Source organism: Aedes albopictus, chromosome 1 (assembly GCF_035046485.1).
Source record: "Aedes albopictus strain Foshan chromosome 1, AalbF5, whole genome shotgun sequence".
In the NCBI taxonomy this organism is placed as follows: Eukaryota; Metazoa; Arthropoda; class Insecta; order Diptera; family Culicidae; genus Aedes; species Aedes albopictus.
The window spans coordinates 29,381,938-29,404,482 of NC_085136.1; the positions used below are offsets into that span (position 1 = coordinate 29,381,938).

At 42.3% G+C, this 22,545-nt stretch overlaps 1 protein-coding gene across 1 annotated transcript; it reads right to left on the reverse strand.

The window, feature by feature from the left end:
- Positions 1 to 752: 752 nt before the first annotated feature.
- LOC109428449 (ubiquitin carboxyl-terminal hydrolase 16/45) lies at positions 753 to 22,030 on the reverse strand. The gene is made up of 4 exons (XM_019704215.3): positions 21,856 to 22,030; positions 21,101 to 21,482; positions 7,597 to 8,405; positions 753 to 7,528 (listed from the first exon to the last, which is right to left on the reverse strand). The coding sequence occupies exons 2-4, from the start codon at positions 21,449 to 21,451 to the stop codon at positions 5,872 to 5,874; spliced, it is 2,817 nt and encodes a 938-aa protein (XP_019559760.3). The 5' UTR covers positions 21,452 to 21,482; positions 21,856 to 22,030; the 3' UTR covers positions 753 to 5,871.
- Between the last annotated feature and the right edge of the window lie 515 nt (positions 22,031 to 22,545).

Genomic DNA, 22,545 nt, shown 5'->3' on the forward strand with positions numbered 1-22,545 from the left:
GCCTTCTGGTGATGCTTGCCATGGTCAACGCCGCCCAAGCTTCCTTCGCCGTCGTCGTCGCTCGAATCATACCGAACTGGTTCTCTTCCGGCAGCAGCAAAATCGTGGCACGTGCTTTTTCAACACCTTCTTCCCATTTCGCTGATGCAGCCACTTCCGCTTGACTTCTACCTGCCGCCGGCGGGTCGTTCTTGACGTAGGTGCACATACTTTCCCGGATCAGGAGCGCTTCAGTCCGGAGCTTCCAGGCTTCGAAATTGGAATTGTTCAGCTTCGTAGAATTCTTCAGATCCGTCCTATCGCAGGAGAGGATCCATGTTTCGAACTTCCGGAAACTTCTTGAGAAAAAACGGCACAGTGCTAAAGGCTCATAACCTGTTAGCAGAGCTTGAAAGAAAAGAACTTGCTTCTTCGAGTAGTAACATTGGAATGAGAAAAAAAAAATTATTCTATATTTATAGGTTGCTGCGATTATACATTCAATATTTGAATTTCAACCGATTGCTTCGATTGAGCTGTTTCGGTATCTCAACAAATTAACATTCTTGATTCAGTAGTGTGTGTTAAAGGGCTGAGGATGAGCAGAAGTAAAATGAAACCAATTTATCTGGAAACGGCTTTTTACTGATTGGATAATCAAAACACAACAGAAACCAAAGCAGACGAATCGAAAAACGTTGAGTCGAATCCAGCAGCACCAAGGACGTCATCAGCAACCAATCGCCCAAAAATTAGACATCACAAAACCCCAATTCTGCAGCAATAATCTATATTTTGAGACAAATAAAAAAAAAACATCCTGAATGCCGGCGCAAACTAGCTCAGCTATATACCTAATTAGCTGTTTAATCGTTCATGTATGTTTTATATCATTATTCTGAGGCGCGCTAGGCATAAAGGTTTGCTCTTATGAAAATTGATTCCATCATAGTCATTTATATATATTATTGTATCCTTCATCTAGCGGTTTCGATTCGTTTCTGTTTTTTTAAGAGTTTTGTTTTTATTTTGTTAATGCAGAGTAAATTGCGTAGTTTTAAATTATTCGGTACGGTTTACGTTCATTGAAGTAGGTAGACAGGGGATAAGTGTTAGTGTATAAGATTCGCTATCGGTGAAAGCAGTCAATCTCTTTAATCATTTCCAAACCCTCGAGTAAGAATCTCTCCCGGTAATTATCTGTAGCCGTATTCTGCCGTACTTTTTATCTCTTTTTTAATCTACACTTATGGTAATATAACCCTTCTTTCTCTTTAGTACAGCTTTCACATATGGAGCGATAGATGGTTAATGATGGTTTTTGACAACGAATTTAAGGATGTTCAAACATTACCTGGAACAGTGTAGTAATTGTGACTCAAGAACCACGATTAAACGATCAATATCGCTCTTTCTTCTGAGAGTTCTGGTTTAGGAAGCAGGATACAGCTAGGATCGGCTTGCACTTTCGCAAACTTTTACCTAAATTTAAATATATCAACCAACAAACTTTAGAGGATAGTTTCGCGATTTTCTTTTTTCATAATTTCGCAGTGCTGATGTGATGATTACAGCTAGCTTTCAATAAATAAAACAGATTTTTGATTTTTTCGACGAAAATCATTCACTGCGACCACTGCGACAGTAACAACAAATTGCAATATGGGTCTTACATATTTGGGGAGTATCGGAGTTCACCCGCTCGTCGTAAATGCACCAAGGTAATGTAGGTAGATAGGCATGAAACTCCCGACAGGTTCGTGTGATTGTGTGGAACGAAAGGATCTCGCGTTTCTTAAGATGCTAGTACGCACAGGGTCAAATATTTGACCAAATACAAAGCAATGCTCAAACATCCGGTTTGACTCGATCGAATTTTCAGTACTGTCAAACAGATGTCTACTCTTGAATTCATTCCTTGTCAAATGTTTGACCCTGTAAGTACTCGGAACCTTATTGAGGGCTCTAAGTAGGTCGTGCAATGCTGTCAAATAACCGGACCTTGAAAGTGTTCAGTTGTCAAATAGTCTACCCCATTTGGCATAAACGTAATTTGGCAAAACGCCCATTTGGCATAACAAGGATTATACACATTCTTTCGTTTTATGCCAAATAAATGTTATGCCAAATGGCTTCATGTCAAATGGGATTAAGCCAGCTCGACACGACATCATCTCATTTGAAGGTGTTTTTTGCCAATCGCAGTTACCAAGAAGTTCCATTATCGTTATCGAAAGTTCAGGAGAATTCAGGGATGCCTTAGATATACATCAGTGATTCATCCAGAAGATCCTTCAGGGATTCTCAAAGGGGGTCCTTTAGAGATTAGTTTGAGAGTTCCTTCAAGAATTCCTACAGGAGTTTCTTTAGGAACTAGGTAGTCAAAGAGTCAGATCAGAATTTTCTGGAATTTGTTCAAGAATCTCTCCTGAAACTCCTTCGGGGATTCCTCTTGGAATTACTTCGGGATGCCTCAAGAATAATACAGTAAGGACCCGATTTTGTCAGCCCCATGTTGCGACGAACTTTTTGCTCTCATTATTCTACGATCAAATTTTAAGCAATTTATTAATATTTGTCATCAAACTACAGCTGAGATGCAGAACATAGAGGAATAAAAACTTTGAAAAACTGTTTAAGATTTTGAAGAGAGCAAAAACTGTGTTCCGAAAAGGGGCTGACAAAATCGGGTCACTTATGTATTCAGATATTATTTCAGGAGTTCTTGCAGGGATTGCTCCAGAAGTTCCGTCGGTGATCTCTCCAGGAATTCGTTCAGGGATCTCCCTGAAAGCTTCAGGAGGATTCATGGATGCCTCCATGCATGTGTTCATTAGGAATTCCTTCCAGAAGTTCCCTAAGCTATTTCAACGGGTGTTCGTTCAGGTATCCTTCCAGAAGTCCCTTTCAGAAGTTCTTTCAGGAGGATTCATAAATGCCACCTGGAGATCCATCAAGAATCCCGTGAGAAGTTTCTCCAGGAATTCCTGCAGGAGGTCTTTAGAAACTAGTCTGGGAGTTCCTGCGCAGGGATTCCTTCTGAAGTACCATTAGAAATTCCTACAGGAGTTCTTTTCATGAGTTCTATCAGAGATTCCTCCAGGAGTTTCAGGGATTATTGCAGATGTCGCTTCAGAGATTCCTCCTGAATTTCTTCAGGGCTTCCTACATAAGTTCCTCTAGAAATCTCTACAGAAGTTTCTACAGAGAATCATATACGAAGATCCAACGATACCTCCAGGAGAATTCAGGGATTACCTCAGAAGTTTATTCAGGGATTCCTATTAGAGTTCTTTCTAAGATTTTGTGAAGAGTATCCTGTGAGGATTGCTTAAGAAATTCCTTTAGGAATTCTTCCACAAGTTCTTTCAGGGATCGCTCCTGGGGTCCTGTCAGATTATAGATTGAGATTTTTTTTTCAGAAAGGCTCACGGATGCCTCCAGGAGTTACATCAGAGATTTCTTCAGAAGCTCATTCAGGAATTCCTTCAGGAAATCTTCTAGGAGTTCCATCACTAATTCCCTTGGGATTATAATCAGGCATATTTATGTCTTGGATATTCTTGATGGATCTTTCATGGAGTTTCTACAAGAATTCCTTAAGGATTTAATTCTGGATTTCTTCCAGGAAATCCTTCCCCCTACCCGGCAAGATCCGCTGAAAATTCTCGATGATTCCGCCTGGAAATTATTTGAATTCTTTGGATATTCCTACCGGAATTCCCCTGGAATCCCTGCCGGGATTGCTCCTGTAATTTCTTCGGCGATTCCTCCTAGACTTTCTTCAGGGGTTCCCTTGGACTTCCTTCGAGGATTCATCCTGGTTTTTTTCTGGAATTCTTCCGTGGATTTCTATTGGAATTCCTCCGAAGATTCTTCCTAAATTTTCTTTCGGGGTTTCCTCCCAGACTTTCTTTCGAGGATTCCTCCTGAAATTCTTTTTGGGATCCCTTCTAATATTCTGTCGAATTTCTTTGGTGATTCCTCTCAGAATTCCTCCTGGTTCATTTAGGGATTCCTCTTGCACTTCCTTTGGAGATTCCTCCTATAATTCATTTTGGAATGTCTCCTGGATTTCCTTTGGGTATTTCTCCTGGACATCCTTCATGGATTCTTCCTGAAATTCTTTCGGGGCTTTCTCCTGATAATCTAACGTGGATTTCGCTTGAAATTTCTTCGGGGTTTCCTCCTGGAATTTCTTTGATGATTTCTCTTATAATTCCTTCGGAGATTCCTCATGGATTTCCTTTAGGAGTCTTTCTGGAATTCCTTTGGGGGTTCCTTCTGGAATTGTTTCAGTGATTTCTCCCAGAATTCCTTCGGAGATTTTTCCTGGCCTTCCTATGGGAATTCCTTTTAAAAATCCTTGGATCCGCTTGGAAATCCTTCGGATATTCCTCCCAGAATTCTTTCAGGGGTTCCCCCTGGGATTCATGCAGGGATTTCTCCTGGAAGGTCTTTGATGATTTCTCTTATAATTCCTTCGGAGATTCCTCCTGGATTTGCTTCAAGGATTCCTCATGGAATTCCTTCAGGAGTCCTTTGGGGTTTCCTTCTGGAATTGATTCAGTGATTTCACCAAGAATTTCTTCGGGGATTCCTCCAGGAATTCGTTTGGGGATTTCTCTTTGAATTCCTTCGGAGATTTCTCCTGGAATTCCTCTTAAAAATCCTTCGAGTATTCCGCATGGAAATCCTTCGGAGATTCCTCCCAGAGTTCTTTCAGGAACCCCTGGGATTCATGCAGGGATTTCTCCTGTTATTTCTTCGGCGATTTCTCCTGGTAATCCTTCACGATTATTTTTCAGGAATTCTGTCAGGTATTCCTGCTGGAATTTGTGTTAGACTTCCTTCGGGAATTCCTACTGAAATTCCTTTAAAGATTCCTTCTGAAATCAATTCGAAAATTCCTCCTTCAATTCCTTGTAGAATTTCTTCGGGGATTCCTCCTGAACTTCCTTCGAGGATTCCTCCTGAAATTTCTTCGGGGATTCCTCCTGATATTCCGTCGGGGATTCCTCCTGAATTCCTCCGGGATTTCCTCATGAAATTTCTTCGATGATTTCTCTTCAAATTTCTTCGGAGATTCCACCTAGAATTCCTTTGGCAATCCTTCTAGAATCCCTGCAGGGTTTCCTCTTGGAATTCCTACGAGGATTCCTTATGGATTTTTTTCGGGAATTCCTCCTAGTATTCTCTCAGGGATTTCTCCTGGAATTCCTTAAGAGATTTCTTCTCAATACTTTTCGTTGATTTCTCCTGAAAATTCTTTTTGAATTTCTTTAGAAATTCGCGCTGTAATTCCCTTGGGATTGCTGCTTGATTTCATTTGAGGAATCCTGAATTTTCTACTGAAATTCTTCGAAAACTTCTATCAGGGATCTCTAAGAAATTCCTGCAGAAGTTTCTTCAGGGATTCATACAGCAGTTCCTGCAGACATTAGTATAGATTTTTTTTTCATGGATTCCTTCAGGAGTTTCTTTCAGGCTCCTCCTAGGATTCCTTCTGAAGTTCCTTCCTGAAATCATTCGGGGATTCCTTAGTGTAAATAGTGTGGATTTATGACCCAGACCCATGTTGTCACTCCCCTATAGTTTCTCCAAATATTCTATCCGGAAAAGACTTCCCCGGGAACTTAGTTACGAATATTATAAGCTAGTCCTCAAACAATTTTCTTTAAACTTCCAAACATTATGTTTGGTCGCCTGGACCAAAATAATGGAGAAAGCTTTTATTCACACTATAGACAAAAACACCAACTTGATGAACCGACTGCACACTGCAAACCTACACGCCCTCACAACGCTTCATCCCTCCGTCACTGACCTTGCGGCGTTCCGACGTACAACGTGGCGCCCAACTACCACCCTTGCATTCCACCTAGTCCCTCTCTAGAAGATCCGCTCGTAGAACAGCAGATAGGCGGACGCTTTCAGCACTTGGTCTTCGGTCGTCTCGCGGACGTGGCTATCGGACACGTAGTACCACTTGCCCGGCGGGGGGTCCACGTCCGGCAGGATTTCCGGCCTCGGTGTGTATCCCACGGCGCCTTCCTCGTCGCCGTCGGAGGTGGTCGTTCCGGTGCTGCTGGACGTGACACTACTCGAAGAACTGTGCGCATCGTCACTGTCCCGGGCGGCCGCGGCCAGGTTACGCGCTTGCTCTTTGGCCAGTTCCTTCTCGTGTTGAATGGCTTCCTCGTCTTTCTGGTCCAGTTCGGCTTTGGATCCCTTCGGGAGAAACTGCCACCGGGGATCGTCTCTCGCCAGCTGCGGACGGACTTTGACATAGGCTACGTAGTGTCCACCGTGCATGGTTCCGGAGTGTTCCACTATTCCGTAGAGTGAATAGAGCAGTTTCTTCTGGCCGTGCTTGACGTTGGGCAACGTTTTGACCTTGGAACCGCAGAACGGGGCAATGTCCAGTACGAAGGGGAACGTGACGGGTTTGGTAATTTTCCGTAGCATTCCGCGGGGTCCGACCTGGAAGCGCTTGAGATGGAGAATGAGGACAGCTGGCGGGGAAGAAATCAGGAACTGTTTCGTTGCATTCGTGTTGACCGACTTGCCGTCCTTTCCGTTGATTCGTTCCGTGCAGGCGTCGCAGCAGACCTTGTTGCTACCGGTCATTAGCTCCGCTTGCGTAAACGCATTCAAGCAGGATTGTATGGAACACTCGTTCTCTTCGCATTGGTACCGAGGAGCCAACGTGCTTCCCCAATCGGCATGGCTGTAGGTCCTCTGACGCCGGGGTTTTGTCTTTTTGGCATCCGCCTCCTCTAGCTGCTGATCTCCGCTCGAGTTCAGAGACATCTTCTCCACCATGCTGGCCAATCCTTTCGCACTGAGTCCCAGCTCGCAGACCACATTCCCATCCCCATCCCCTACGCCCTCCTTGTTCGGGTTCTCCGGTGTGTCATCCGCCTTTTCCGGTCCCACGGCCGTTTGCTGATTGCCATTCTGGTCCACTGCTCCGAGTTTTCTCGGCTGCGAATCATCCGTCAGGTTGTCCTCAACATCCGCATCGGACATTCCGTCATCGTCGTCGGCAGCGGAATCACCTGCTCCTCCGGCACCCGAATCGGTTCCGTTATCAGGAACAACCGTCGCTGCCGTGGCACCAACTCCCGCCGTAGCGTTCAAATTCAACAGGTTCTTGTCCTTCTTAGCGGCGGCACGATTGGCTTTCTTGACCCGTCGTCGTTCCTTGGTGCTCATGGGTTTGGCGGTCGCCACCGATGATGACGAACTGGCTCCGTAGCCGAAATCCGGTTCGGGGCTTCCTTTTCGCCGGATGGGAGGCTGCGGTTTTTCGGCACTGACTGGCAGCGACAAATCCAGAAAACATTCGTGCCGAGAGGACAAGTGGTCGCAGTCCTGACAGTTCAGGGTCGACACCAGACGGCCACGGAACACCGGCTCCGGAACGAGGATTCGATCGCTTGCCTGCATACCGTAAAATTTGATTTTCTCCTTCATAACATTGTCGACTGTCTTCGGATCTACACTCTTTGTGTAACCTAGCGAGTGTAGGATTATAAGTTGGTATCTGTATCAATGGAAGAAAATGAATTAATCCACCTAGCGGTGATGGCGGCACCCTCCCCACCGACTTACCGTCTCAAATCCTCGGATCGCACACTCTCCAGCAGATGGCGCAACAGTTCGTGCGAATCGTGCTGCTCGGCGCCGGCAAACTGAGGCCATTTGGCGGTCAGCTGTTTCAGTAGCCTACTGGGCGTGAAAACCCCTCCGCCGGATTGCAGTTCGTTCAGCGTCGCGGCCAGCGATTCTGTCAGATTGCCCCAGGCATTTAGCTCGCCACTGATTGGCATCAGTTCCGTTTCGGTGCCATCCGTTAGCTTAAGTAGTCCTCCGGGCAGCTGAAACTTCTCACCGTTGTTGGCGGATTCCCTCAGGACGTCCAGAAGGAACGGAGTCCGGGCGAGACACTGCAGCACCGCATTGTAGAAGCAGGTGTTGCCCAGGTTGGAGAGACCTCGCACCCGAGGCAACCCATCGATGATGGCCGAGGCAGGATTCCGCGCAAGGTCCAACCGCAAATCCCGATAGATCGGGGTGGTCATTGAAGATGTAGAGGAATTCACGGTGCTGTTCAGCCTATTTTGGGTGCTCGCCAATCCCATCGTACTGCTGGTGATGGACGAACCGGATGCAACCGGCGTGGGTATCGCATTTCCCATAACGGCACGGAGGTCGTTGGCCCCGGCCTGTATTTTCCGCTCAATGTCGACAATTTGCGGCGGATCTGCGCGCACTTGTTTCTCCGCTTCGCGCTTCACAAACTCGTAACAATCGAGCAGCTTGGGCACCGACTTTGGATTCACTTCGGTGTCGCATTGATAGCACCAAATCTGGAACTCCATCGTATTCATCGCTATCACGTGCGGTTCGGAGCGGGGAACCTATAGGAAGACAGAGAATAATAGTTGTTGGTTACATAGGTCAACCATTGCAACATTCGGGGGAAAGTAGCACAATCATATGATAACTATATATGATTGTGATACTTTCCCCCGAATGTCAGTTTCCCGAAAACTCCTTTTCTCCGTATCCGTTTCGTAGATGCGCTTCAAAGATGGCAGTTTGGAGTCTCGGGTATCAGGTATCAGGTATAAGTAAATTCCATCATCATGAACACGAACCTATCCTTCATCTACCTGAGAGATAGAAGGAAAGGAATAAAGGATGGATTGGGGAAAAGGGTAGGTAGGAGAACTGGTTCATCACCCTAGAAGAGGGCACTGACTTCTAAGGGCACTAAGTGAACCTAAAGCGCTTTGCTACAGCGGGTTGAGAATGTTGATATCCCAGGGCGCAGTGGGTGGACACAAAACAGACTAGATAGCATACCAGAGTTCGCGTGATATAAAGAAAATAAATGACATATTGTGCTTCTTAACGACATCTATTTACAACAACGAACTAGTACGGACTAAATACCTATAAACAAAAATACATTCATTGCACATTAGCTCTTATGCTTCGTCCAGAGAAAATAGGTAGAGAAGTGAATAGTGTGAAGCCAAAAATACCTTATCGAACCGTCAAACTGGTATCCTAATGAACAAAATCAACAAATATTGACGATTTTCGCAATTTTTTTTTTTTTTTTTCCAAACTCTTTATTTAAAGGCTCAATCGCCGTATTGCACAGCTTTACAGAGCCGATTATCATTTTTTACAATGAGTAGTAAAGCTAACACCCTTCCCACTTTTATTTTTCAAGTGAGCATTTTTCCCCTTTAACAGCGCATCAGTTGTTTCCTCGCTCTCGTGGCCCGCGTTGTGGGAACACTGGTCAGCACAAACTTTCTTTGCATCGCATTCCTTTCGGGTTGACCGCCTGCGTTTGTTTGTGACTACATTGTAGTCAGTTGAAGAGCTCGATGTATTGTCATTGTCATCACAGTCAGTCCATTCGTTGTCGTCCTCTTGTGTTCGCCGTTCTTCAACAGTAGGTTTGCGAATTGATGATTGTTCACCACTTAGAGGGGGGAAATCGTTGGAGTTGAAGAGCCCGTCTCGTGAATGAGATTTTGATGGTGCTGCAGACATTACAGTTGAAATTGTTGCACTGTTTTGTTCAGATAGCTCGACGCATTTTTTGTTTGGATGTGCCGGCTGATTACACCGGCGGCAAAATAGAGGTTGGTTCAAGTAGGAAACCGTAGTTAATTCGTTCTCTATTGTGATGCACGAAGGTATATGGCGGAACAGATTCATCCGTAACACTCTCACACCATTGGGAATTCCTGGAAAATAGTGCTTCCAGGTTTCATTCCTAATAGAAATTACTTCGCCAAACTTTAACATGCATTCCCTGATTGAGGCATCGCTAATCGTTGAGGACAGATCATTGACTCGCACGGTCACTGCCTCACCATCCACGTACACGGGAATCTTGTATGCTTTATTTTCAGCAACAATGACACGCTTCCAATTGTGCTCCAATTGGTAGCGTGAAGCAACTTCTTTGTTGATCATCTCGATGAGAACGCAGTTGCGAGTATTGTGCAACTGAATGCTTTTAATTTCAGCATATTGGAGATGAATTTCGTTATCCAAGAATAGCTTTATCTTCCCAACATCGGGTCGAGTGGGAAGCACACTAATATCAATTACTAGGATGTTTTCACGCGCGGCGCACATTGTTTTCCACGGTATTGGCGAGAGAGATACGGAGGTAAAGCGAATACGTGCGGCGTAAACGAGTGCTGGCAGTCAACTGCTTTTTTTTTTTCGCAAAATTAGAGATAGGTATTGCAATCACATTGAAACATACTTTCACCAAAATTCCTAAACATCAAGGATAACAGTGTAAATAACATTGACTTCTTAAATAAATGAAAAATGTTTTATTCTGGAGAAACCCTTAGGTTATAAATCAACGGCATAAATAATTTCTGATGCGGTATACAAGAAAGACACTACCATTGATGGGTGGATTAATCTGTTTTGCGGCAGTTGCCAACACCCGTGGGATGAAATCTTTTTTTTTTCTTTTTTGAAAGGTTCCTAGCGACACGCCGAGGGACGTAGAAACCTCTCCCATCACTGTGCGCACAATCGTCTCGCGACGAAATTAAATGCTGCACTTTCCCACTATTAGTTTCTTAAATTGATATTGCAAGAAAACGTTATTAAGCATCAGGCATTCGAAATATATTAGAGTTTACTCAAAAAACTATCAGATATAAAAATAATAAAATTTAAAATTAAATCACGTAAGCAAATCAAATGTTGAGAACTAGGTATAAGCAAATTGAATACATTATTACATTACATTATTGATTTTTATAGTGTTTGTTAAAATTAACCGAATAGTGGGAAGCCCAGACAACAATGCAGTCTGCTGACTCCAAAAAGATTCTAAGATTCGTCACAAAACACAAATATTTTCATTATGATCCACAACGACCTCAAAACCCTTCCAGAATCAACCGACCGGAACTGTTTTCTGAGTATAGAAACTACTGAGCCCTAGCAGGTCCCTCCTGTTTATCGAGCATTTCTGATAAATCAGCCATACTCCATCTGTAGCAGCCGGTTCGCAATGAACCGTTAGAGGCGCATTAAAGTGTTGAAGGTGATATTTTCAATACAAGAATTACAATTAACATCCTTCACTTTAATACCGTCAAACCCTGTGATCTTGGCCAACACCCGTGGGATGAAATCAAAACAGAAAAGGTGTTGCCGTTCAGACGGCTGTTCACTCTTCGCTTCTCTACCTATTTTCTCTGGCTTCGTCATCGTACTTATACACACATGCAAACACTCATACAACTGTCATGTTAACCAGGGGCCTGTAGCATAATGAAAATTTTACTAATAATATTAGTCTTGTAGCTTGTAATTTATAATTTTCTGTTGCATAAAAATACTACAAGTACAAGTTACAAGTCCAATACTACAAGTCGGTTGGACTAATATTATTAGTAGAATTTACAAGTGTATGTTGCATAAACAAACTACAAGTATAAAATATTAGCTATGACTTGTACTTTTGATTACAAGTCTCAAAGGTCTTGTAAAATAATTTACAAGTTAGATTTTAAGTATTGTAGAAGTCATATTTAGTTTTGAATATATCGATTTACCATTTTGATGAACTCAAAAGGTATTATTTATCTAACATGTCAACCTTAATTCCAGTTTTCGACGATTAAATTTGGCAGTATGTATTCGAAACTCACTGAAGAGAAAATTGCGTTGATGTACACTTTGTATCCAAAATATAATTTCTGCTGAGTCTCTCAAGTTCTCCAAAGTTTCTACAATACCCATCCTTGATTGGAGGTTCTTGGTAAAGTTATATATTATGGTCACTGCATAAGCACAGGTAAAGTTGCAGATGCGAAATAAATTTGCTTGTATTGCGCATCATTAAGCTAATCAAGAGCTACAATATACATACACTAACTCGAATCGAGTTGCGACATATAAAAGTAGGTAAAAGCTCAATTTTTGCATCCCAGATCATTTAGGATTTTAACAAGAAGCATAATACATGTTGCTATATCTTTATACATTGTTTTTCAACCAGTACTATTAAATCTTTGGGACATTTTACTAAAAATCTAGGTACTTGCAGTGCCATACTTTGTAAAAAAATATTTCGTCAGAGCGGCCAAAAATTATCCAAACAGCACATGCTTTTCTTCACCTATCGTATAAAGAATGCAAAACTTCGAAATAAATGAAGTTATTTCCGGATGTTACGCGAAAAATGCAGAATATAAACAAACATCAACTGCCATTTCAAATTAATAGTGAATTGTCGGATGAATTTTGACAGGTAAATGAACCAAAACAACTTGTATTTTCATGGTCACTAATATTACAAGTGCTAATAATATTAGTGAAAAATTGAGCCTTTATGCAACACAAATTATTAGCACTTGTAATATTAGTACTTGTAACTTGTAACTTGTAGCTAATATTATTAGCCTGATTATGCTACAGGGCCCAGGGGGTTGACTTCTTTTTCGCTCTGTCGATCTTACCAGGGGGCTGTCAATACACCACTCCAACACTCCTCCTCAGTGAAGCCCCATGCTCACATCACATTCTGTAGCTGGTAGCTCCCTCATCCTGCTTCAAAACACTGTTCAACTATTGTTTTAAATAGTACACACTCAATCCTGAATTGCCTGTTCGGTACTTTTTTGATGAAAATAGAACAGCAGAACTTTTTCGGTAGCTACGGTAATCGATTCTACTGAGGCTCAGTACACCAATTCTAGATTGAGTTTAAATAAGGGCGAAAGTAACATGAGAGAGTTCTCTTCATCGACTCTCTCTTCTGCAAATTAAAGTGACAAGATGCAAATTAAATCGAACTTTTTTACACTTAGACGCTAGATTGCATCGCAACCTAGCGATTTATGACCAAAAAGTTCAACCATACTTGCATCTTGCCACTTTAATTTGAAGAAAACTCTCTCATGTTACTTTCGCCCTTATTTAAACTCAATCTAGAATTGTCAAAAACGGGTGCAAAAGGTAAACAATCCGTTATAGCTGTATTCAGCTGTTCTATTTTCGTCAAAAATTTACCGAACACGGTATTCAAAATTAAGTGTGTATAGTCCGTTTTATTTCTCACCAACTGCAATATCTTATCGAATACTGTGAGTTCACTATTTTCACTCCAAGTTGTTGCTTCTTCTCTCTAGCCGGGTTTTCAACTTCTTCCAACCGTTCACGACAACTTCTTCGCAAATGACCTGCTTTCCCACAGTAAAGACACGTCCACAAGCAATTTCTTCGTTCTTTATACTGAACTGTGGACCTCAATGCTTCCTCTGTAAAGCTTCCCCCATCCTGGCTAATCGGTGAACAAGCTCCGTAATGTTCGGACATACTTCTTTTATATCCTTCAAAAATAAAAAGAATATTAAAGATGTTAACAAGTCCAAGGCTTGTGCAGTATCTGCCGTGTGGTCCAATGACCACCCGTATTTATACTACCTTAGGTAGACAGAATGAATCATACCTAGATATTTAGGTACTGTTATGAATAGTATTTCATGTAGGTAGATATCCTATGCGCACAACCATTAGGTAGACACTACAACCGCAGACAGACGTTCAAGTTTGACTCAGCAGCTTGTGTAAAAAACATGGCCGCCACAAATTGCCAAGTGGCAATCAGCGAACAGATGGCGTTAGCGACGTTCATATTCAATCGCTGCCTCACATGTGCGTTGCAACCAACAACTGTCACCACGGTCGTCTTCCAGCCGGATGGCGGGAAAAGATCGCACGTGTTGCACGCTAATGTTTCCACATAATTTGTGCAGAGTAAATGACTTTTGTTTAATGTCTAAAATCTTTTGCACAAATTAGCGCAGGACTCTTGTAAAATATTTTACATATTATTACTTTTATTTTACATAGATTTGCTTGAATAAAACTGCATTTAGATGAAGTTCACTCGCATTGGGAAATCTTTGTGAATGTGACGCAAATGTAGGAATGATTTTGACAGTGTTTGTTTTGATTTTATTTTTCGGTGGGTGGAGAATTGGGTGGTAAGTGAGCGGCTGGAAGCACGTGGTTTCTCAAACTGTCAACTGCACGCGACTGTACTGTGGCAATCGGTTGCCTAGGTGTCGCTAGTGAAAATTTACATAGAAAATTTGAATAAATTTGTTCGAGCTAGAACGTCTGTCTGCGCTACAACTTCCACTATCATTTAAACGCATTGAACACAGTTTCCTCTGGACATGTCCCACATTTCCGCCGCGCTTCCAACTCCCATAACGTGACTAAGGGTCTGTTCCAATTGGAGAATTAAAATTAATTTTCACTTAAACTTGACAGTTCGATAATTATTCCCTTAGGAGAACTGTCAAGTTCAAGTGTTGAAATGTCAAATTTAACCTTTCAGGACGCGCGCCATCAAGCAGCCGAAACTGCACAGCGCTCGCGTTGTATACGACTAGCGAGGTTTTTTGGTAGTATTGTACTTTTTACAACAGCGCGCGTCCTGAAGGGTTAAGTAAAAATTAATTTTATTTCGCCAATTGGAACAGATCCTTATGTGATTGTCCTCCAATTCTAAACCAAGCAACGTTCTAGCCTGTTGAAAATAAAAAAAAAACAAGCGAGGCTTATGTTTCCAATTGTTGGATATGGGCATGGCCGTAGATCGATTAAGGTAAACGTCTGTATTGTTTAAGGTTCTAATAACGAATGACCATTTTATTAATGGCTGTCATAGATTTTAAAAGTCATGGCTTGCTTGTTCGTAGCTCGTCGATATCTTCCACACTCCTAGGGGTAGGCGGGGCAATATGGACACCCTAAGGTTTTTGCCAAATTTACCTAGCAAGATGTCAAAAAAGTTTAGTTTTTTGATACATGTATCCTTTTAAAGTCTATTTAGCATCTATTGCATAAGAATGTTCACGAAGAAAAATGATTTATCCACTTCAAAAAATGTTTTGAAAAATGTTAGTTTTTCATGACCGTCTTCAAGCATACGGGGCAGAATGGACACCCCCATGGGGCAATATGGACACCATGAGACTTTTACGAATTTCGTACATTATTTACACCCATAAAGTCATTTCATTACAAAACAACTATTATGGATGAATAATAGGCCGAAGTAGTTAATTTTTGTTCAATTAATTTAAATTCAGGCTGTTTTGGATAAAGCTTCGTTTTTGTCGGCATGTACAGCTGTGCCTAGAACAACTATTTTCCACTTCTGTCGTTTTTTGACCAATTTGTTTCACCCTATATCTACTATAGTGACCATTTAACCGAAAATATACTGAAATCGAAGAATTTGGTTGGTTTGTGATTTAGGTTATATTTTTCCCTTGTCGCTTCTTTCAAAAAGGCGAGTGTCCATTTTGCCCCGGCAGCAGAAGATATTTCCAAACTTGATTTTTGATATAATAAAGAAGAAAATATAAACATGTTAAGCATGTAGATACAGCAAAACTACTTGCATGTGTTCTAGAAATATCAGGTTTTAATCGACCTGCAATAAATTAATCACTAAATCTTATTTTAGATGGTGTGAAAATTATAATTTCCATGCACAAAAAATGGAGGACGCAACTTTTTCGTGTAAAATCAAGTATAATTTTAATTTCGAATGTTTATTTCCAGAAACTACGTTTTAGACAAATGAACTATATTCTCCATTCATTAAAAGTTCAAAAAAGTTCGCATATTTCAAAATATTGAGGGTGTCCATTCTGCCCCGGGTGTCCATAATGCCCCGCCTACCCCTATCTTATTTTTTGTGTTGATAAGATAGTTCAAATCAGTAGATGTAAAAAAGACATGCCCTGCTTTTCAGAATGACTTAGTATCTAAAAATTGGTATTCTTACGTGAGATGTTCTTAATCGCGATTTGAATTTGGCACGGATCAACGTATTCGCCTTTACTCACTTTACCACTGTTTCCTGGGCTGTTTCACTGGTCCAGGACTCATACGTCTTCATGTAGGAAAATAATTGAGAATATCGACAGGAAAGTAAGATAAACGCGAAAATATGGCTCAACATTTTGTGGAGAATATCTTAAAAAAATCAATAGGCAGTAAAGCTTGTCAAGAGCGCTAGCTTTTTAAGAAATCTTTGCTAGCCAATTTCTATATGAAGGGATTGAATAATAAAAAATAAAAATCAAATAATGATGCCACCATAATTCCATAACACAATCAAGACAAAAACTTGTTGAGCATATGTGATTTTTTACTTTGAAAGTGTTTTTGGGAAGTTCTTATGTGACATTTTTAGAAAAATACCTAAAAATTCAAATTTCACCAAATAGTAAATTGTGAATAACTCTGAAACGGATAGAAAAAACGCAATGCTGTCTTCGGCAAAGTTTTTCCTCATAAAATTATCTATCTTTTTATGGAAATTGTTTTAAATTAGCATTAGGTTTAGATACTTTTTATGATGGGTAAAATGCACAGTATATCAAAAAATGACAAATTTTAGTAAATTTAAAAATTCGGTATCAAAAAGTTACCTGCAAAACTTGTCGTTAATTATTTTTCCCAAGAAGTTTGAATCCATATCAATCTGTAAAAAATATAAAAATAGTGGGTATTGCCAATTTTTGTACGGTAAAGAATATTTGTATGAAATTTATTACGAAAAATGGCCATTTTTCAAAAATCTCGCCGGGGCGACCTCTACACGTCATTTTTGAAAGTTGCCGTCAAACAAAAGTTTATTTCAAACACCCTTGGCTATCATTTGCAGGGTGAGCCCCCAAGCTTTTTGACTATGTGCAATTTTGGGGCAACCTAGTGGACACGGTCTCACAAAACAGACAAGATATTCTCCGTGCAGTGGGAACCCGGAATTTTCGACTAGCGAAGTTGGATATTTCTCCAAATCCGTGCGTCGAACCTAACTTCGGAAGTGGTGCGCTGTATCCACCTATCCGCGAGCGGAAATGGCGGCGGTGGGCACAACGAACCGATTCGAGTTTTGACGTTCCTTGGGGATTGCAATCGGTTGGCGCCACCGATCGGTGGGTGAAGGGGTGAGGAGGAGGATGAAACTGTTTTGACTTTCCCTAATTTAGCCGATTTAGTAGGCGAGTGTCGCGACCATTTAGAGCTTACATCTTTTCCGATGAACCACGGTTTCTCAAGAATGTTTGGTTGTATTTCGTAGAAATCCTAGCCCTTTTTTTCGGAGTATGATGAGTACCAGCTCGCGGTTTGTTGCCATTTGTATTTTCAGTATTCCGAATACATCCTTGAGGAACAAGTTTGGTCTTGGAACTGCCGCCGTGAGTGGTAATCCCGATCGTGCCAACTTATCTGCCATTTCGTTTCCCGGAATTCCAACGTGGCTAGGAATCCATTGAAACGCAGTTTTCCACTTTAGTGCTGCTTTTATCATTTCCGCTAGTAGTGTTGCAGCTTTTTTCTTATCTATCGCATCTTCCAGCATGTGGCATGCTGTCATTGAATCAGTGAATACCAAATAGTGGTTTAACTGATTGACTTCTATGATGTCCATGGCAACTTTCAGTGGTTAAAGTTCTGCTGATGTTAGTTATGCTGGTGTTCCATTCGAGTCGGTAGAATGCTTTCATGTTTATTATTTCAACGAAAACCCCGATGTCACATGTCATGTTCTCTTTGGACGCATTCGTGAAGATTCGTTCTCGTCCAGCATACTTTGCGTTCATTACACAGAGTGCAGCTTGTTTCAGCTCACTGATGGTAAATCATTCTTTGGTCTAAAGATTCCTTCTAATGTGGAATTTATTTCCACATTTCCTGGTATTGTTGAAACGTGTGGCATGATATTGGTGTAGTGATTCCAGTTCTTTCGGTAAATTTTCTCCTGATATGAATATCCTCCCTTGTCTTCACCGTTGATTTCTAGAGTATCCACCAGCTGCTCAGCCACGACGCTACGCCTTTCGAATCATCTAGCTATGGTTTTTCCACTGACATACTCGAGTCGATGTTCCAAGCAGTTTTGTCCAGCAATCGCCGTTGACGCATTTATTGGTGTAGTGCGGATGCATCCTGTTGCTCTTCTTAGGCTTTGGTTGTTTGTAACGTCTAGTTTTCTTCGGTTTTGCATTATACGTTACCGTACATCCGTATTCAATAACGCTTCGGATGAGGACAGTATAAATGCTCATTGCTGCTTCCGTTTTTGATTCCGTACATAACGTAATTCCGTTCAGTTTTGCTGATATGTTGGCCGAAACTCACGATCAATCGTCACACCCAGGTATCGATGGCTTTTCACAGTTTCAATCGGGCTGCCGTTCAGGTCTACTGTTAGCGTGTTGTTGTTGTTCGTAAACAGTATTATTTTTGTTTTTTTTCGGTGTTGATCTTGAAGTTTAGTTCTTACGCTTTTTCGCTGAAAAGATTGACAGTCTCTTTCACCTTTTCATTCAGAAGGCTGGTGTTTTTCGCTCTGACGATGACTCCAAAGTCGTCTGCGAATTGCACCAGAGGGTTGGCGAGAGCACATCCCCTTAGTTAAGGAAGCCGACGGCTGATGATCTTGCTGACAGATCCTTTTCTCAGCTGCATTACCAATCGACGGTTGCGGAGGAATCCCGTTCCTTCCAGCTTTTTAGCTATATTTCCTGCCGTTTTGCCCTCTGGAAAACGGCAGCTTTCGTTTTGAAGTTAAGCAGTGTCCTTTCGTTCGATGTTCTATTAAACTCCCGATGAGCTTCGGTTTTCTCTCTCTATGCCTGTCCACATCATCAGACCACCAAAACTAATTTATCCTTCCTTGTGTGCCGCTTGATCACCATTTTTGCGGTTTCAAGCAAATCCTTAACGTTTTGCATGTCTTCCCCATCGAGTTTAGCCATGTCTTCATCAATCGTCTTCTTATCAGACACATAATGCAGTCTCGACACATCCATGTAGACTACTGTCTCGACCGCCAGATGATGACTGCCGATACCGAACTCTAGCACTCTCCAAGTAAGATCCATGTATATTGTTGGAGTACATATGGTTACATCAATTGCTGTCGCCCAGTGATTTAACTACGCTGGTACGAACGTACAAGTCCCATCATTCAACAGTAGATACCGCAGGTAGTGTAATTGGGAAGTAGTTGTAGCTGTTTTTTTTTAGCAAAAGTGCTGCGCCGCCATAATTGTTATAGCGGGAGTCGTATACTTTTTTTTTTATCTGTATTAACGAGATTTTTAGCCCTAGGCTAGTTCATCTCGGGACCCACGCTTTACTTCCCTTCCGAAGGAAGAACTCACATTTTGTGAATATGTCGGGAGTGGGATTCGATCCCAGGTCCTCGGCGTGATGGTCAAGTGTTCTAACCATCACACCAGGTCCGCTCCCGTCGTATACTTGATGATATTCTGAAATACGGTGCTTTGATGTGCTTTCCTGTTCTGCTTGTGTCCAAGTCTCAGAAAACAGAGCTACATCATAGCTATCTGTTGCCAGTACTCTCAGTAGTTTAAATTTGTTACTCTTTAGGCTTTGTATATTGCATTGTATGATCTCCAGTTCTGTATTTTGTCGGTTGAAGGCGATTACACAATGGTTTTCGACAGATCGAAGCACTGTTTCGAAATATCTTTGATCTTTTCTTTTACTCCGGTTGGTAGATCCTGCTCGATGCACAACGAGTAGAATTTCATCACTTGCTCCTGGAATCGCAGGTTAGCGTTGCGGGTGGTCTTTTTCGTAACCTCCTTGATGATTTGTTCGATGTCCTTTTCAGTCGTTTTGTGGGGGTTGTTCGAACAAACCCCGTTGTTTGCTGGCTTCCTAGTTTTCTTGGCGTTCTCCTCTTTCGCAGAATCCTCTTCGAACACAGTTGTGTAAATCCATTTGATACTTGGGTTTTAGATTCCAAGTTTTACCAAAGGTTCGCCGGTATTGCCCGAAGGCCATACAAGCTTTCTTGAGAGCATGAACTCAATGTAAGGTGTCCAGGAAAGATTGGAATTAAGAATAACTCCAGCTGTTCAGCCACATCGATTTCAGAATCAAAGAGATGTAAAGGTCGAACGCCATTGCAGTTTTGCCTTTTCGCGAAAAGAACAATAGATGTTTTACTCGGATTTACCAAAAGACCCTCAACTACCTGAAGGGCGCTTTGCATCAGTTTGAAAAGAATGCTGATGCACATAACAACTAAAAATGTTAGGTAGTCGTCGACAAAACCATAAGTAGGTAAATCGCTATTGAAGAGTTGCCTCAATAGCATATATGGTACGAAATTCCTCAAAAGTGGTGATAAGACTCCCCCTTGGGGCCATCCACAAACACTCAATTTCCTAATCGCTGCTTGACGCAAGTTCGAGAAGAGATGTCGGTTTTTTGAGCATTTGGTAAATCCAATTGGAAATCATTGGAGATATACCTACCATGACTTCGTGCGGCTTCCAATATGGCATCGAGAGGCACGTTGTCACTCGATATCTAAGAAAACATTGAAGCAAAATAGAATATATTCCGTCTGCTTCAGATGCTTTGAAAGGAGTGAAACTATTTAGTGCCCACTCAATCGATACTAAAATTATGATACTCCGAACTGCAGCCAGAGAATCATTACTACAAGAAAAGACAATATCTTGATCCGAAGATGTAATATCCACACATCCAGGGAAGTATTACGCATTTCCCACCCCACTGGACCCCTTCCGCAGTAAGTAAAAGTGCGGGATTGTGAATAAAACTGCGTCTTTGCATCGAATCGTGTCGGTGTCTTCTGCGCAGTTATGCGTTACAAAGTGCTGAATAAGTGCGCAGAAGACATCGAAACGATTCGATGCAAAATCGCAGTTTTATTCACGATCTCGCACTTATACTAACTGCGAAAGGGGTCCAGTTGGGTGGGAACTGCGCAATAGCTACTGATTAAACTTTCCAGAACTCCCTCTCCGGAGGACTTTCAACTGTTCCAACTCATTCTACATTGTTTCCTGAGCTTCGCCAGATCAGAGTTCCACAAAGGGGTTCGTCTTGCAGCCCTCACAGACCGAAAGCTTGATCGAACCTACGGTTTTACTTCCTATCCAAGGGAAGGCGTGATCAGATATTGGAAACACTTCCCAGCGCCCACAAAATATAGAAATCAAAGAATTACCTTGTAATGCTCCAGCGCATGCGATTTCAGATAGCGCCCGCACAGCTGCGTTCCGCACTGCAGACACAACCACAGGCTCAGCGAAAACTGAATATCCTCCTCCAGCTCGAATCCTTCGCCAGCCGCCGCCAGTTCCGGTTGGGGCAATGATTTGTTCTCCACGCATTTCGGGCACTGCTTCTTCAGTCCGTCCTGTTTAAGCTTCTTTTTGACCGCCGGTGGATCGATCGCCTTCTTGACGTGGGTGCATTTCTCCCCGGAGCCCCCCTGGTGGGAAGGTAACCGCGCATCGTCGTTCGATTCCGTCGAGGAACCATTGTCCCGGATGTCACTGCACTTTTTCTTCACCATGTCGGGCGCGCTCACTCGTCGGAACAAACACCTGAAAACAGCAAAACAAAGAAAACATCAATCCACCAGCTTACCTCTGTTCGCGCTACTCGATGACCCAGAAAATCGACTGCACACAAAGGAACTACTCCCGACCAGGGAGACAAGGTAAACCCTTGCGCGTGACCCCACTAAATCAAAACCATGCACCCTGCGTTTCCTCCTGAGACGGCAAGGCCATCAAAACACGCACACCCGCAGCTCGCATCACGGAAAATCCACGGAGGTAGGCATTCGTCCCCCACCAACCCAGCCACTAATTGAGGTTAATTGCACAGCACTGAATCACTCCCGTTTTCAACCCAAAATCCACCGATTTCCACCGAATCAACACCCACCTCACCACCGACGGGTCGCAAACTTACTTTTACGCTAGAATTTCCGCGGCGGAAACGATGATTTGGCGTGGAAAATTCACTTCAAACGCAGCTCAAAATACGCACGGAGCAAAAAGTTTCCATCTTCTCGTCAATCTGTCTGTCTTGTCTTCTTTCGATGCAGTGGAACGACGACGACGACGACGACGGACGAGATTTTTAGACCAGCGCAGCAAAAAAGTGACACAACATTCGACCACATTTCACTTGACAGATGGATGCCCGAGAAAAAAAAACTTCGATGTCATCCGTCAGCGAGATGTTTTCCTTTCGATCGATGGGTGTCCGAATGGTTGGTCGAAATGATGATTAGGTCAACAACTTTTTTGAATGTCGCGATAAAAAATAAAAAAAAAAACTCCATGCTGTTGTTCGGGTTGTTTGTCGCGGACAATAGAGATAATAAACTATAGAGGGAGAATGTCGCTGGCGTTGCCGCCGCAACATCTCTTGCTGGCGAAGATAGGGAGGGATATAAGTGTCAAAGCGAAAAAGTATGCAGTTTGACAGACAGATACCCGGGATGTTTGCGAACGAGAACGAAGGGAACAGCAGCGACATTCGTCGTCTATAGTTTATTAACTCTATTTCGCGGACCGAGAGAAAATTCGAAGATTATGCTGAATTGTATCGCTAGTGGACGATCCAGTGAAGAAGAATAAAACTATGAACGCTTTC